The sequence below is a fragment of the Athene cunicularia genome (assembly GCF_003259725.1).
Source record: "Athene cunicularia isolate RWA chromosome 3 unlocalized genomic scaffold, athCun1 chr3_part1, whole genome shotgun sequence".
Taxonomy (NCBI): domain Eukaryota; kingdom Metazoa; phylum Chordata; class Aves; order Strigiformes; family Strigidae; genus Athene; species Athene cunicularia.
Window position 1 is genome coordinate 32,374,789 of NW_020799097.1, and position 17,045 is coordinate 32,391,833.

General features: G+C 35.6%; 1 protein-coding gene across 1 annotated transcript in view; it reads left to right on the forward strand.

The window, feature by feature from the left end:
* The window catches only part of SMAP1 (small ArfGAP 1), a 73,808-nt gene that overhangs the window by 17,179 nt on the left and 39,584 nt on the right, over positions 1-17,045 (forward strand). Inside the window, exons 4-5 of the mRNA XM_026845131.1 lie at positions 792-869; positions 4,571-4,651. Coding sequence (XP_026700932.1) covers positions 792-869; positions 4,571-4,651 — 159 coding nt within the window. The remainder of the gene's footprint in view (positions 1-791; positions 870-4,570; positions 4,652-17,045) is intronic.

Below are 17,045 nucleotides of genomic sequence, written 5' to 3' on the forward strand. Positions count from 1 at the left end.
TTCCATTAAAGTGATCAACTATGCATAAAGAAATACGATAGCAAGATGTATGAAAATGCATTTAGAAAAATCCTATTTTCTTGAGCAAATCACATCTGTTGCATATATAAATTATATCTTTTAGATAATTCTGGAAGTGTAGTGGGTACTAATAGCAATTTTTACATACTGATTCCTAGAAAAGAAGTATCAGCTGTCTGGAAGGTCTTGGCATCCTACCGCTAGGATGTGGCTTTATATTAAACATAAGATGTTTACTCATTTGGAGTGCTCTTAGAGAAGAGTTAATTAAAACTTTAATTAACATATAACTTTGAAAGTTATTTTGCATTCCTGTTAATAAAAATATTCTATTACAGTGAACAAGAACAAAGACGGTCTCTCTTCTCTCCCCCTCCTCTGGGACAGTGTGCCTTCATGCTTCAGGACATTAATATTTCAATAGTCACACTGGATAAAATTGAACAATGGATGAAACCTAATTATTTTTCTTAGGCCTGTGATATGATCTTATCTAGGTTCATTTTCTTACATTCTATTTTAGTAAGTCACTCATTCCTATCTGACAGATTCCCTTTAAAAATCATACTGATAAAAAGAAAAAAACCAAACACCAAATCCTTTGTCTTCTTTTTTTTTTGGTTTCTTCTATGTTGTTTGTATATTTCCCCCACCCCTAAAATTATTGGAAAAATAGAATGAAAGTCATGTCTCTTAGCTGACTCTGCTCCCTCCCTTCCCAGCTGTTCTTGCTTATTTTCTTTCTCATTTCTTTCCTCTCTTTTGTACAGATATCCTCTTCTGATGCTGCTCAGCCTTTGGCATCCTCTCCTTCTCTGCAAGCTGCTGCTGAGAAGAGCAAAGCAGAGGTATCTTATTTGCAGGTGTAACTCTTGTCAGGTTACTGTTTTGTGCAAATGTTTGCTTCTATAGAGTAATTTCTCTGAGATAAGTAGAGAATTCTACTTGCTCGTAATACTTCAGGCATTTAAAATGCTTCTCTCCTTGCTTCCTGGACTAGATAAATGAAAAGAACTGAAAAGAACAGTGGGACAAAGCACATGCGTGATTTTTACCTCTTGGTGTTATGTCAGAAATCTGTTTCTGCTGTGGTTTAGTGTCACAAAACTGTGGAAACACCATTTCATTCCCAGATAATGGGCATGAGTGACATTGTCCTGTGTCCTCAGTAATATTTTTTTGGTATCTTTTTGTATATTACTTGGTTGTTTCAGAATCTAAAATATCAGTACTGTTCCAGTCATTTATTTCAATCTCCTTAGAGATAAATACAGAATTAATTTGGAGACACTTTTCTTAACTCATACTGGTTTTTATGTGCCTTCTAGCTGGGATATGTGTGCATGTGGTGATGTTAAATTTACTGTTTAGAAGGGCCTTTGAAAAACTCGGCACACAAACAAGTAGTAGATGAGGCATCATTTGTATGAATTTTCAGTAAATGTCACAATTTGCAACAGTAATGAAATACACTTTTTTAGAATGTGAATGCTCAGTGTTAGACTCTTGGATGCTTCACTCTAAATTGAGACTGTATGCAGTATATGAAGTAACTTATGATCTAAACATAAATCATGGTTGGTTGTTTTTTTTTTTCTTCTAAATACAGAAAATATAGACAGATGTTATAAATTATTTTAGTTCAGCTATATTTAAAAATTAATTAAAATTTAAATGACAGCGTCATGGGCTAGACCACAAGCCTTGGTGAATTTGACATGTTTTTTAATTTGTACCAGGAATAGCATCAGCCACTTAGAATGAACTCACCTTTCCTTTCTCACCCACCTCTTGATGCATTCAAATTTGAAAGCTCCTCTGTGTAACTAGTATGCCCTGTTGTTAGAAGTTAATCTTTGGGGAAAAAATGAATAGTTTTTGCTTAGAATTTAAAACCAGTATAAAGCCAGTTTCATTGTATTATCTTCATAGTGCTTTTTGACTGCTTTTGCAAGTAATGAAACACTTGAGTTGAAGTTCTGGCATGAATACAGCATCTGAGAAATGTTTTTATTTAGTCTGAATTCACTTTTATCTAATGGAGCTGAAGCAGAAAGCTTGCATATTGAAATTGTGAAGTGTGAAGATGAAGGAGTTACAGGTTTTCAAGTCCATAGTGAAAATGAACTGAATGAAAATAAAGTCACTGGGAGTTTAGAGCCTTCTTGTGGACTTTGTGAGGTGTAGAGGCAGAAACACTGATGCAGAGTTTATTTTAAGTCCTCATATTTTCACTATGAAGCTGTCAGGGATTTGTTAAGGACAGTGAGAGGCATTTATTGATATTTGGTCACCTGTATCGAATGTTTGCCATACAAAACTTACTGCAAGCACTCATTGTTTTTGAAGTCCGAAAGAATAAAGGTTTACAAATACTTTTTTCCTCTAGAAGCAATGTTTCTCTAACAAATCATATTTTAAAAAAACATTGAAGTTAAACTGGAAATCGGGACATCCTGAAGATGATCATATGCAAAAACTTTAACTCTACTTTCACTTAAACTTCAAGTAAATTTAAGGTACTTCCAACAACCTTTCCCAGGAGGAGAGGAAACAAATCATAGTTGTCTAAGATGTAGAAAAGCTTCCATGGGAGAAGAAATGGGTTTATTTGAATTCTTCAACTAGGGGAAGTTGGAGTGGGGACAGGGAACGCAAAGGTTTTGGAAAAGTTATTGCTCTGACATTATATTTGCAGTATATGATTATGATCACAGAATTTTGAGAATCCTTAGAATATAGGTTGGTACTCGGATCGGTGACACAGTAATGAAAAAAGGCTAAGCTTTGTTTGAAAGGGATGGCTACGCATTTGTAATCTTAGGTCAGTAAGCCTGCAAGTCTTAGGTTATTATGATGCCTTCAAAATAAAAAACAGCTCTATACTTGTCTCAGACATACAGACTTTTTCTTAAAAAACTGGCACTGCCACAGGTGAGATACAGCGTAGTCTGGACCTCTGGTTTGGACTGCTGTGCTCATTTCTGTGTTCCTAATGTTTGCTAAAATCTAACCTGGTCTCTGTTTCTTTTCTTCAGAACAGACATTTCAAATTCCTTTTCCTGCAGTTTTGTGACTGTGGTCATTGTTTCCTATTGCTTGAGTAACACCCACATTTAAGCAGGTGCTTGGTGTGATAGTCTCACTTTCTAGGACCTGGGGGTTCAGTTTAATGCCTGATGAAAGAATTCACAGGGGTTAGTTGGGACTTGAGTAACCTCAGTTGAGTAACCCCAAATCATCTGGTAAATATGGTGAAAGTTTTGAAAATTGATTATTTGAAGTTGTGAAGAAGGTGTTACTTGGGTCCCACCATGCCCATTTACTCCCTCAAAAAACCCCAAGAAAACACCCCTCCATCTTAGTGTTAGAACTATTTTAACCAACTGTTATGTTACACAGATTTTTAATATTATATATATTGGATGGTAAAAAGAAAAATCATCCTTATTGACAGAAACCTGTAGCCCAGTAATCTGTTTTATTTTTAATACTAGAGCTTCATGAACAGTTAACTAACCTCTCAAATGTTCTCCTAATAGTGGAAAACTTAATAAAAAACAGTGTCTTGTGGAGCAAAGCTGTTTCAAAGCTTTGACAAAGGGATCCAAGTCTAGTGGCTAAAAGAACATTTAGGAGCTCCTGTCTCTTCTCCTTTATTACATATGGTAGATCCTTGTTCCATCCATTTTAATGTTTAAGTATACTTTCTAATACTATGCTGTAGTTGTACAAGGTAGATGCAGATGTTTTGCTAGGTCTAAAAATCTAGCACTGTGTCAAAGCAATTGCTGGCCTAAAAAGTTAGTATCTTCTCTATGTTGTGATGCCTTAAGGAATTATTTTATGCTTTTCAGTCAGACTGGGTCTGTAATATCACCCCATTATTCATTCCAAACAAAAATGTAAAAACTTCTGTAATGTCATTATGATGCATTCATACTAAAGGGATCTCTTGCATTTTCTTTTTCTGGAACAACTTAATGTCTTATGACTCAGTGCATCTGTCATATGGCCCAAGTCAACTTTTTACATTCAGGAGTATTTTAAAACTACTAGATTAGCTTTTAAAAATTAGTAACTTTGCAGAAAGCTGCATACAAATTACCTTACTATAGTTCTTTGGTCAAAGAGACTGGCATCTGTCAACCAACAGAGGTTATCAGAGTTAAGAAAGTACTTGTAGATGTTTTTTTGTTTTCAGATCTGCTTAGCTTAGGAGAAGAAACACTGGTTGGTTTTTTCCTTCTGCTTATAAGAACAAACACAGAAGAGCAGGTGAAATAGTGAATTTCTTGAATTCTCAAAGTTACAATATTTTTAGTAGTACTATATTTGAGAATTTCTTGAATTCTCAGAGTTACAATATTTTTAGTAGTGCTGTTTGAGCAAAATGAGTCACTTCTGGAAACAGCAGATAGAAGCATAAACTGAATTGAAAGAGAGTAACTGAAGATCTCTGTTTATATTCTTTATGACCGTGGACATTCACTATATTTGCAAATGCAACATTATTGAGTACTAGCAAAATACTTTTTTTTTTTTCCAGAAGGAAAAAGAAAAAAAGAAAGAAGAGAAAAAAAGAGAGAGAGAATCAGAAAAACCATCAAAACAGTTAGCAGTTGAAAAGGTAAGAATAGTTTATTTTCTCCAGTTATTTAAAAATTACACATAGTATTAGACATGTACAAAGATTTGAAAAATTTAATGTGTGTGTGTATATGTGTGTATTTATATATGTATGCATGTGTGTATACGTATGAATAGTAGTCTGGATAATCCGCATGAACGGTTTACATGCGCTGTTACTTGCATACAGAGGTATACATGTGTTTGGGGGAAGAGGAAAGTGAGTTAAGATTTGTTATGATTTCAGCTCAGGTAATTAAGGTTTTTAAGATGTACCATTTCTAATCTTGTGCAGAAAAATTTCAGTTTTATTGAATGCTGTATGGTCACTTAATACTGTCTTTCATAAATGAATTCATTTTAAATGTAAGTGTATAATTTATAGAATGTAATTAATAACTCTAGTCTCAGTAACTTGAAAATATTCAACTAGATAATGTCACAAAACATGACAAACCAACCAGTTAAAGTGCTTCTTTATGCAGTTATGTTAAAGCATAATGAGCAGCCTTGGCAATGTAGGTACAATTAAATTATATGCACTTCTGTATAGAGTTAATATTAAAAAAAATGTAATGGGTAATTTAAGTATTAAATGCAATAATTTTTTTCTAAGACAGATGTCCCCTCTCAGTGTAGTCTGCAGAATGCATAGGAGTCTCCATCTGTCAGTTTATTCCCCAATAGTGCTGTGTTACAATTATGAAAAATGTTGTGTATTCATACATTATGATTGCAGATGTATTTCTAGTTCAGTTTTCAAATAGAAATTGTTTATTTTGCATAATAAAACAAGCTACAAAAATATGTGAACACTTGGAGGGGAAAAAGCCCCTCCCCAATACAAATATCTTTTTCCTGAAATTGGAAAGCAGTTTGGAATAAGTTTGCAGAAGCAAACTTCATTATGGCAATTTGTGTAGCTTCACTGAGCTAGTGGAAAAGGATATCCTTATTTGAATGACAGGAGATTAAAGCATATTTATGGATGACAATAAAAATATATATTTTTTTTTTTATTATTGAAGTTTTAGAAGGGTGTCCAGCCAAATTTACTGTTATATTCTGGTACTTAAAGCACAATGCTTTGGTTATAAAGGCTAAAAATATTGCTGTGGTGTGGAAATCTTAACTTTGTTAAAACCGGGTTAAAATCTTAAAAATCTTAAAATCTTAACTTTGTTAAAACTCTGGTCTGCGGGAGGGAGGGCTTCCCTTTGCAAGGATGCCTGAACCTTTTCACATGACTGGGAATAGTTGGTTGGGTGAGGAGAAAAGATGACAGTGCATAGTTACAGCTGAGGGACTACCCTAATACTTGAAATAAAAACCAATTCACATGCCAGTGATTAGATTTACATTTGAAATGTCATTAGATTACCAGTTAATGATTAAGCAAGTGAAAAGAAGTATTTTGATTTTAAATGCTTGTACTACAAAATGTGAAATTTGGTAAATATATCTGCATTAGATAACAGTGCTGTTGTAACAGCTGCAAAATGTTTGAAATACTGCAGCATATTTTATTTCATTATTAATGTGTCAGCACTGATTGCTCAAATGGAACTCATCTATGTGTCATCTTTTTAATTTAAGAGATTCTTTAAGATCGGGCTTTTCAGGTCTTTTAAGGATCATTCAAGATAAACTATTTTTAGACACAGCCTGTAAACTTACATATTTTAAAATTGCTGTCACTTTCTAGAATACAAAGGAAAGAGGCCTATATCAAATGCTTGCATTTCCATTGGAAAGTACTGGTGAGATAGAGGACCAAAAAGTTTTATTTTTATGTATGGAATGATGTAATGCTTTTGCAGTGTGATTCTGCTTCAGGGAGCTGATAAACATTAATATTCTTCTTAGTTTGACTAATAACAATACACTTCACATTCAGTTAAAGACCGTCTATAGGATACTTTAAATATTACATGTTGAATCAGTAGGAGAATACTGGCATCTTGACCATAGTATCATTTTTTCGGCAACTTTGTCAAGCCCTAGATGGCTATTTATCCCAGTTCTCAGCTTTCTGGAGAAGGAAGCAGAATATGAGAATCCTTTGGACACTTCATATGTGAAGTCACCAGTCGCTTTTGTTGCTGGCATGGTATATGTCCAGTCTAGACATTTCAGGCTTGGGAAGTTAACTAAAAATATGTGACCAAGCAGTTGGCAGTTCTACCAGAATTTTGAGTCTTCTCTGTATTAAGGTAATTCAAGCAGTGTTTTAGCCATCCTATAGAAGAATCAAAAATGATGGAAAAAATGACAAACTGGTGAAAAGTTGAAGCTACAGAAAGCTTCAGATCTCTGTACAAGTGTCATGTACTCCTAAAAGTCTTAAGTTCCTAGTGTCTTCTTTTCTATATCTTGTATTGAGTTGAAGTTTCTTAGCTTTTAAAACAAGAATATGCATCCTAAAAAATAACGTTCACATTCAATTCTCATATTCTGATCTCGCTTCATAGAACTGACTAATCTGCTTCTCCATCCACGTAAGAGCCTTTCTCCAGTGACTTAACTGTTCTTTAGCCTTTAACAAGCTGAACGACTAGTATGATTTCTGTTTCATTTTCAGATGTTGCTGAAAGCTTGTAGCATTGATTTAGTAAACTGTATTATTCCAGTATTGTGTTAATGTGTCAGGTAATTACGGCATAAAAGATACTTTGTTGATTAGCATGCTTTGATAAGTAAAAAGAACAGAAAATCGTATTTTATCTGATTTAACTATAGTGGGCTTTCTTACTGAAATTGCTTTTCTGTAAGCATCATCATGTCTTTAAAGTGGGTTTGTGGGAAACATTTTTTATGAATGCTCAAGTTGGAGACAGTGATTTCAGATGTAGAGTAGAATTTCCTTAAGATCAGAGTGATCTTCTGCAGAACAGTGTGTAGCAAGGGTACTTGTTTGACTTTTTTTCTGGGCCATTCCAGTTTCTGTGACAAAATTACTGGGTAATTTGTAATATAACAAGATCTCACTATGTCAGCTATGGATTGAGTCTAGTCCAGTGATTAGCACTGTATTCAAGCAGCCAATAATGTGATGTTCCACATCAGATCTGCAGAATTCTTAATAAAATAAAATGACATTGCTGAGCTACTGGCAGGTGTAATATTTTTTCAGCCTAATTGAAGAAAGTTGAGAAACTTGCATAACTTACCCAGGGTCCATCCTTCCCCTCTCCCCATGCCATTTCCACAGTTACAGACTTCACGTTTCCTCAGTGTTCATGCTTAGAAAAACCTTATCCTTACAGTTGCTCTGGAGAAAAAGAAAATATTGCAAGAAAACTGCTGGAGCAATTATACAGTTCTTCATGACATGAACACTGAGGGCAGGTTATGTGGAGCTGAGATGTCCAGTCAAAGCCCAGCTTGTTTGCAGGCAACTGAAGTGTGAATTTTTGCAATATAAAAATGTGTTGAACTGTAAGAATAAATAATCAAACTGAGCTAATCGCATGCTTCTTAATGCTTCTTACAGGCCAGTAGCAAAAATAATAGCACAAGGCAGACTGGCACGCAGTGAAAGCAATTTTAGACGTTCTGTACACACAATTAAGATTAAGAGTTTTTAAATTGGCTAAAACGGTAAATCTGATAATTTAAGAGCCCATTTCAGTAGTGGGGAGGGAAGAAGGTCAGTAGTTTGACCACCAATTTTAGGTGTTTCTTTGATGGTAACACATGAAAATTTTTAATTTGTAGGTAAGAATAAACAGCTAGGCTTTTAATACCTGTTTTTTAAACTTCATCATCCTGCCCACCCTTTCATCAGCTGCTAAGAATCTTTCCCTGATTATTAATTACTCTTTTGCACAGCTGAAGTTGGTAAAATTTCCCAAATCAGTTGTGATTTTTTTTTTTTCTGTCTTTTCTGCCTAAGCTGACTGAACAAGTTCTACATTCAGAACAGATTAAAACACTGAACTCCTTTTTATTTCTGGTATGTCTACTGAGTAGGATTTTTGTTCATCCTTGGATACTTGATTGTGCTCAATTTACAGACATTTGGTGAGTTTAAAAAGAATTTGTAGCCTTCATCTACATATACTACTGGTGTGTGAGGGAGCTAGCAAAGATTCATAGTAGTTTTCTGAACTAAAATTTAAACTGTGCAGTCATTTTAGGTAGAGTTTCTGCTCATAGCACAGAGAAGCATTCTGGTGTGCTCCATGCTGTTTCTTCATGCAACATGTTGGAGCAGGCTCTGTGTGCGTGCACCCCATCCACCTTGTACCTGTTTTCCACTGAGAGGAAGTATAGAAAGGAAGGAGATGGGATACAGTCTGGTCATTCAGGCTGAGGGATCAGGACTATGAGGGATATGATTGAGGCATGGCCAGTGTGTGAACTGGGAAGATTGTGTGCCCCAAGAATAAAGAGCTGCAAGGAATGGACTGAGGAAGACTCTGTGAAGGATCAGATGGTATAGGGAACAAGACTTCATTTAGTAAAGGCACTTGCATTGCAGTATTTAGAACAGAGAACTTGGACTGAGCTGTATGAATGACTTTTTGAATTTCAGAGCAGCTAGGACAATTCTTGTTTTTTTTCAAGACATATCTTTTTATGTCCATCTGCAGTACAAATTCAGACAAAAAGAGGATAACTAGGTGTGACGTCTTGAGGCTTTGGAGTGTTCCTGAAGTAAAAGGGGAGAAGATTCATATGTTTAAACTTTCAGATTTTTATAGGGTTCAATTTTTTATATAGTTTAATTTTTAAATGAAGAAAGCCTGATGTGTGTCAGTGCTAGCAATCCAGAATTAAGCCAGAAGTGATTTGGAAAACTGTCTGTGGAAAATTTGGCAAGTATTTCTGATATCCAAAATTAGAATGTTCAGCTAAATCCATGGCACTGAATGCTTTGTAGCTATTTGGATTCAGCACTGTGTGGCTTTCTGTGGTGTTTATTTTAGAGGTTTCATATCAGTTGAAGTCATACATGAAAAAACATTGTGATGGTTTCATTGTAAAATACTGCATATTGATGGCCATAGTTACTGTGAAACCACATCTAATTTATTGAAAATAAGCCCTTTTAAGACAAGAATGTGTTGTATTGGGACAGTACAGTTAAACGGTTAGGAGGTAAAGAACAGGCTAATTTTTCCCCACAAACTATTTGTGCTTTTGCAAACTAATGTTGACATTCAAAGTTAAGACTTTTTCTTTCTGCTGAACCTATCAGGATGATGAATGTTTCTGAAAGATTGCAATGGTTAAACTTGATTAACTGAAGTGCTATTTGACACTGTGAGTTTAGTTTATTATATTGCATTTTGAGTTTGAAATTGGCTCTTGTTTGTGTATAGAGTTGATTTAAGTGACAGGAATGGGTCAGAGGTTATCTTTCAGTGGTAGTATATCAAATGCTGTTTTTCTTCCCCAAACTGGAGACTAAATTGCCAGTTTAGACTCAGCAATAACAGTAAACTGCTGCCTCTCAGTCAGCTGGTACCAACCAGAGCCAGATGGCTTGAATTACAGAGGTGCTGACATAAGTTTATTTGCATTTTAAAAGTGCTAGAGAACTCCTCAAATAAAAGTGAGGGCAAATCACATTAGCGACTTTTTCCCTTCATCTAGGAAAATCAATGTGTCAAATACTCATTTGCCTAAATAGGAAGAACTTGATGTAGTTTATTAGGGTGGTGGTTTTCATGGTTTGTTTGTTTTTTCCCCCAAACCAGCTAAAACTCCCATAAAAATCAACCTGTCTGAATTGAAACAAGAGGAACTATTAGTCCCCATTAGTTCTCTGGGGATGTGTTTTACTTACTCAGAGTATTCCAAATTATTGTCCTAATCAATCTGTACAAGGAGAAATGAGTTGGAGCAGATAGTGCTCTAGTGTTCTACACTTTTTAAAAACTGAGTAGCATTTTGAGAATGTGTGGAAGAATGAAAAGGCTTCACACTTTTTGGTGTCCACTTAAACATCAGTTTCATGGAAGTGATATAGTTAGGTGTTTACTTTTAAGTTGTAGGAGTAAACTGCCTGATAAATCTTGACCTGAGCAATAATTTAAATACAGAATTACATTGTAAATATTCAAAATGTTTTCTTTATTTTGATACCATATTGATGATATATTTGCAAAATCACGTGAATAGTTATTAATGTTTCCCTAGATTTCTAAACATTTGCCTGAGTTATTTAATTTTATTTTTTTTTATATTATTAAATAAAATATAATATAAATGTAAATTATGCTATATATGTGTGGTGGTTTGATGTTGGCTAAATTCCAGGTACCCACCAAGTCATTTCCCCCCCTTCTCCTTGTTTTCTCAACAGGGCAAAGAAGGGAAAGAAAATAAGATAGACCAACCCTTGTGGGTAAAACAAAAACAGTTTTAATGCAAGCAAAGGTCTGCATGAGGAAGCAAAAAAAAAGAGATTTATTCTCCCCTTCCCATGAAGAGGCCATGTCGGGCCTTCTCAGGAGCAGGGCTCCCATACGCGTAGCGGTTGCCTTGGGTGGACCAAGGGTGACCCCACCCCCTTCCTCCTTTCTCCCAGCTTTATACTGAGCAGACGTCACATGCTCCGGAATATCCCTTTGATCAGTTGGGGTCAATTGTCCTGGCTGTGTCCCCTCCCAAGATCTTGCCCACCCCTTCCCACTGGGGTGGGGGGAAAATGTTGGAAAGAGCCTTGGTGCTGTGTAAGCCCTGCTCAGCAGTAGCCACAACACCAGGGTGCTACCAACACCCTGCCAGCTCCCAACATAAAACACAGCACTGTGAGGGCTGCTAGAGGGGAAAACCAATTCCAGATCAGCCAGACCCAGTACAATATGTAATCAAGGGTTTATAACGGGAGCCAAAAAATAGAATGTGTTTTGCCTTCTGGTTGAATTCATAGTTTTATTTGTACTCAGTCCTTGTTTTCACAAATTTAGACTAAGTAGATATGAGTTAAAGCTCAGGATTTAGGACTATGTAATAAGACAGAGGACAACCTGTTTCCCTGCCTCCTACCCCCACAGCAGGTGAAGGGTTTTAAGGCTTCTTGTTTTCTCAGTCTGCATTTTATGGACCTGTCCCAGCCTGGTTTTACATTTCTAATTATACCTTTTCAGTCTTATGGAAGAGATCAGATTGTTTTGGGTTCTTTGGTTGCTTCTAATGCTAATCTGGAGAAAGGCAAATCAAATTAAGTTCTTCCCAAAACTGTGCAATTCATTCCTTTTGCAGGTAACAAAGGACTCCTTATATTCGAGGATTGCCTTGAAAAATAGTCTTACTTAATGAAATTAATCTGTTGTGTCTCTTATTACGTATTGAGAGTTGTAGACAAAGAAATTAAGAAATAGATATTGCAGGTAGAAACAACTGAAAGAAAACCCTTTTTTTTCATCAGATAGGAAGAAGGGTATTTGTCTTTTTAGTGTTGGAAAAGGAGTCAACCTACAGGAAGGGTATTGTGTTTTTCCTCAGCCCTGTGCACATTCTCTGTATCAGTTTGATCCTCTCAACTCTGGTCTGCAGTAGAACAGTATTTTAAAGTTGGGGGTTTTTTTAATTCTATAGAAATGGAGTCTTAAAACTATGAGAACAAACTTGGGTTAAATTGGCCTTTGTTTAACTTGCCAAACTATTTTTAACAAAAATATATTGTTAAGTGTTATTTGTTTTCATTCATCCTCATTTATATTTCCATTCCATGCATGGTCAAAACCTAAAACTGCCCTGGGTTTTTGGTTGATAATACTTATTGATAGTTGCCATTTTCAGGTTTCTCCTGCTTGCTTGTTATAAACTTCACCTTTTTTCTTGGTGACTTTGAGACAGTTAGGAAGGCAACATCTACATATACTTATGTGTATTTTGAACGAAAATAAAAGTGGGCATATTCAAATAAACTTGAGCTAAATCAGCCTTATTAATGGATGAATTCTATCTTTAGATAAAAACAATTATATGACCAAGGCTTATTCATTCCAAGACATTTGAAACCACAGGAGCATGCATGATTGAAAGTGCAAATATGCAATCTCTTCTAAAAAGTTTTATAGAAATTATGGTACTAGTTAAGAGATTGTGTACAATCAATCAAATGTGCAAGAACAAAAAGCATGACATTTTAACAATAGTGGTACTGATACATGGAACTGAATGTAAAGAAGGGTAAGGATTAGATTAGATAAAGTTGATAACAGGAAAATAATTTAAATAATGTCGCTCAAAATAGTAATCTTATTTTGTTTTGAATAATAGACTTCCTTTGTTTTCCTAAAATAATGCAAGTGTTGGAGCATGAGTGAAGCAGTCAAGTGTGTTTCTGTGTTCTGTTTCATTTTACTGTACTTAAGCTAGAATGTGCTTAAACTCCTCAGGGGATCTCACTGCCATGTGTAACCATCAAGATAGGGCAATGTGGGTAGTGGGAGGCACTGTCAGATGTGCAAATCTTACTTAAGAGTAAACATAGTAACTCAGTTTTCCATAAAAAAACTAATTTTAAATGCCACTGAATAATAAAAGCTCCAACAGTAGCTTAGGCTTTCAATTATTGTTTTTTTAAAAAATGCCATGAGGTTTCAACAGGCTTCTAAACACTGTCATGCAACTTTCAGTTTCTTCCAGTTTAAATTCATAGTTGACATAGGTATTGATTGAGTGGCTTTTTACTAAAAGGAATAAGAGTATTTATTTGGACTGTTGAATTTATTATGTCTTAATAGTTGTTCATGGAACTAGAACAGTTGCATGGAAAACTGTTGTTCATCCTGTTACATAATTATGTCATCACAAAATTAAGTCCAAGGTATTTGGAAGATTGCACTGTAGCTGTGGTAGAGATAAAAACAAGGTAAGGTAGAAGCAGGATCTTTTAACACAATTTAAAGGAAATGGTCAAGTTTCCATTTCCTTCACAAGTTGATGTTAAAGATTACGATGATATGAAGAGGGATGACAAAGAAAATGGAGTTTACTCAAGTAAAAGGAAATCCATTGTTGTATTGTTTGTGATAGGATAAAATCAATTAGCTTCTAAAGTAATTACTTCAAAGTGTTTAATTTTGATATGAGAACAAAACTGAGGAAAAAAAAACCTGACTAGCAGAAGGAACTGATACAGCTAATGGTTGTAGACATGAACAGATAACGATGCATAAGTATTTATTAAACATTATTCCTTCTTCCTAAGTTCTGCTTTTGTGAAACAGAATTATGTGCTTGTGTATAAGGGTGATAAATTACTCGTCAATTTGCTCCTAAATTCTATAGTAGCAAAAGAAAAGCAGCAAGCTGATACAGAAGTAAGAAAAATTAACCTATGGGGTTATTTCAGTCTGATTAGCTGTCAGAGACAGGATTGAATTTCCATGGAGGTAATTGAGGGGCTTTCTTTAAATGCACCTCTATAGACATAGTATGCATAGACTTCATAAAGTGTTTGCATCATACTGCTTGTCATCATGATAGAAAAGATGCCAGTACAGAGTATCAGTCCAACACTCTAAGAAACAGAACTCTGTAGGAAAACTCCTAATTCAGAGGTGGTTTATATGAAACAATATTTAGTGTGATGCTGTAAGATGTGACTAAAACATAAAGACTTCAAGAACTGGAGGAGCGATGATAAGGAGGAGAAGCAGAGTAATCTAATGAGTGAAAACAGAGCGCAGTTATCTGCTTCTCCTAGATCCATCAAAGGAGAGTGGTGAGGTGGGTCAAGGAAAGAGATTCTCTCCCAGGAACCCCAGGTAAGTAAGGAGTAATTGCATACTAGGCTATAGGATTTGTGGGAGGCAGAGGGGGAAGAATTTGGGGATAGGACAGAGAATACTGTATGAAGCTTATTATGGCATGTTTGCATGAAAGACCAAAAGCAGGGAATGGAGGAGTCAAGGTGGGTTGGGTTGGAACAAACATGAGGAAGCTGGAAGGAAGGGGATAAAAAGAGGCAGTCACTTATATGCAGGTTGCTGGGCGGTATGCTCATCTGAGCCCTGCACTTGATCATTGCAGGCTATCCTATATTCTTGCCAAATTCTATTTACAACTATGTTGTCTGTGAGTTGTCTCTTCTGGGTGTGTGTGTGAACACTAGCAAACTTCAAGTTGGACTACCAGACAAGTAGGGTAAGAGGTTGGTGTTGGCTACTGGAAGGAGACTGCAGGTCTGAGGAACCTAAGGGTCGGCAACTGCAGAGACCAGCATATAGAAACCAACTACTGCAAAGGCAGCATGTGTAAGACCAGGTACTGGAGACACCCATACTTTGCTCACACACGTGTGTGTCCCAACTAGCCAATTTCACACTGGACTAGCCAGAGAGTAGGATATCAGCATCTGGAAAGATCCAAGGTCTGAGCTAGTGACTGGCTAAGGGTGTAGGGCCTTGATATTGGATGAACTTAAGTTTCAAGTAAATATCAATTTTCATCAACAAAGCACTTTTGTTATAGTTAAGGAAACATCACAAAGCATACCTTCATGAACAAGACTGGAAAGAGATGCTTGCATTGGGCTGGTTATTCACTATGAGCTCAGTCAGTTGCCATGCCTGATACAGCTCATTCTTATCTGGACATGTGTGAAGAAGGAATTACAAATACATACCCCTTAGTTCTGCTTGGGTACACTGATGTTGTGTTATGTATGACTCGAAAGGTTTTCAGAAGGAAAGTTATAAAACAGTTTAATGAGAAACTGGAACTAATACAGCTGCATTATTGTAATCTTGCCCAGGCTAATGAGCTCAATAGAAATGGACTAGAAATATGTAAGCTGAGTTAATATAATCATAATATGTGGTTGTAGAACTGAAGATGTATCCCTAACAGCTTATAAAAATACAAACCATGTTTATTGCATTTCACAGCTTGCAAACTGAGATGCATTAAAACACTTTGACCCTAATCCGATTTAAAGATATTGTAATGGGACACTGGATCAGCTACAGCTTTAAGATAGATCTGTCTAGATTTTCTACTTCAGAATGATTTCTTATAAAACATTTAAAAAACAGGTTTTATTGGATTACAAGTAGAATGCTTGTGTGTTATCTAAATCAAGTTCCATGGCAAGATAATACAAAATAGGAAAAGGATTGATAAACAGCTTTTTCCTCTGCCTTTTGTGTCCTTGTAAACAGGTCCTTGCTTCTGGGCTCAAATGTAGTCATTTCAGAGATTTAGAGCTGCAGCAAACTCTGCTCAAATCCTTGCCCCAGAATCCCTAGAATATTTGGATACCTCTGCACTCAGACTATGTGCCTGTGAGGTTCCTACTTCTTGTTGTGACTGTTACCTAGCAATCATTTGACACTTTACTTCAAGTACCAAACTTAGAAGGAATTTACCCTCTTTTTTCAGACCCTATTCTGAACTTGTCAGCTTTAAGAATGTAATATATTTGAAAATGAGTGCATACCACTAGTATTTCAAATATTGTTCTTATATAGAGTTAATACATGAATATAAGAATTTAAAGAGAAAGTTTAATCTTTGATATTTTGCCATGGTCTCGGCAGTCAGTATAAGAAGAAAGACCACTTCATTTTAGGAAATTATGCTACTACTGTTGCATACCTTGTTTTGGGCAAGGTAAAAGGGCCTCTGAGAATGTGATGCATTACAAAGGAGCTAAAACTGATAAGGTATGAGGCATGAAAGGTTTTAAGCCATCTTGGAATACATTGACTGAAGTAAATGAGATCTGAGCTAATGTTTTAAATTTGGTTAAAATAAAATGGTAGTACTGGGTGGTCAATAAGTAATAACAAAGGAATAGTCTTAATCTGCTTCCCATAGAAATTACTAGCATATTAGTCTACACCCAGTTAAAATCATATTAATGGAATAAGATTATGGTGCAGCTGTCTATTAGTTCTGCCATGAAGTTTTTAATCTAAGTGACTAAAGATAGAACACACCATAATCTTGTACAAGTACCTTGTCCTAACTGTGAAAATCTAGTGAAATCCATATACCCAGGTTTTTAAAGTGGACATGTAGATGAAGGACCACTAAAAAATGTTTCCTTTGGGAATGTTGTTTCAACTGAATGACCTTCATGTGTACAGAATTCTATTAAACAAAACAAAGCAATTCGTTTTTGTTGATTTGCCTGATATAAATGCCTTAAATTAGCTTACCTACATCAGTGTGAGTAGTTCAGTGTCTCAGAGTGATTCATTGGAATAATAGTAGAAGTATATGAGCTGTCAGGAAAAATCATCTCTACAAACCTATTGCAAGCTTATAGTAAATTACTAACATTATTTTCTCATATGGGAATTCTCAAATGTTTATGCTGTCTTGCAAGTTTTATTGCAAGCAGGTAATGAAGAGGGAAGGAATCCAATTACTTTATGCACAAGGCGTACAATTTCTACCTAATAAGAGCAAAGGAAAACTTTTGT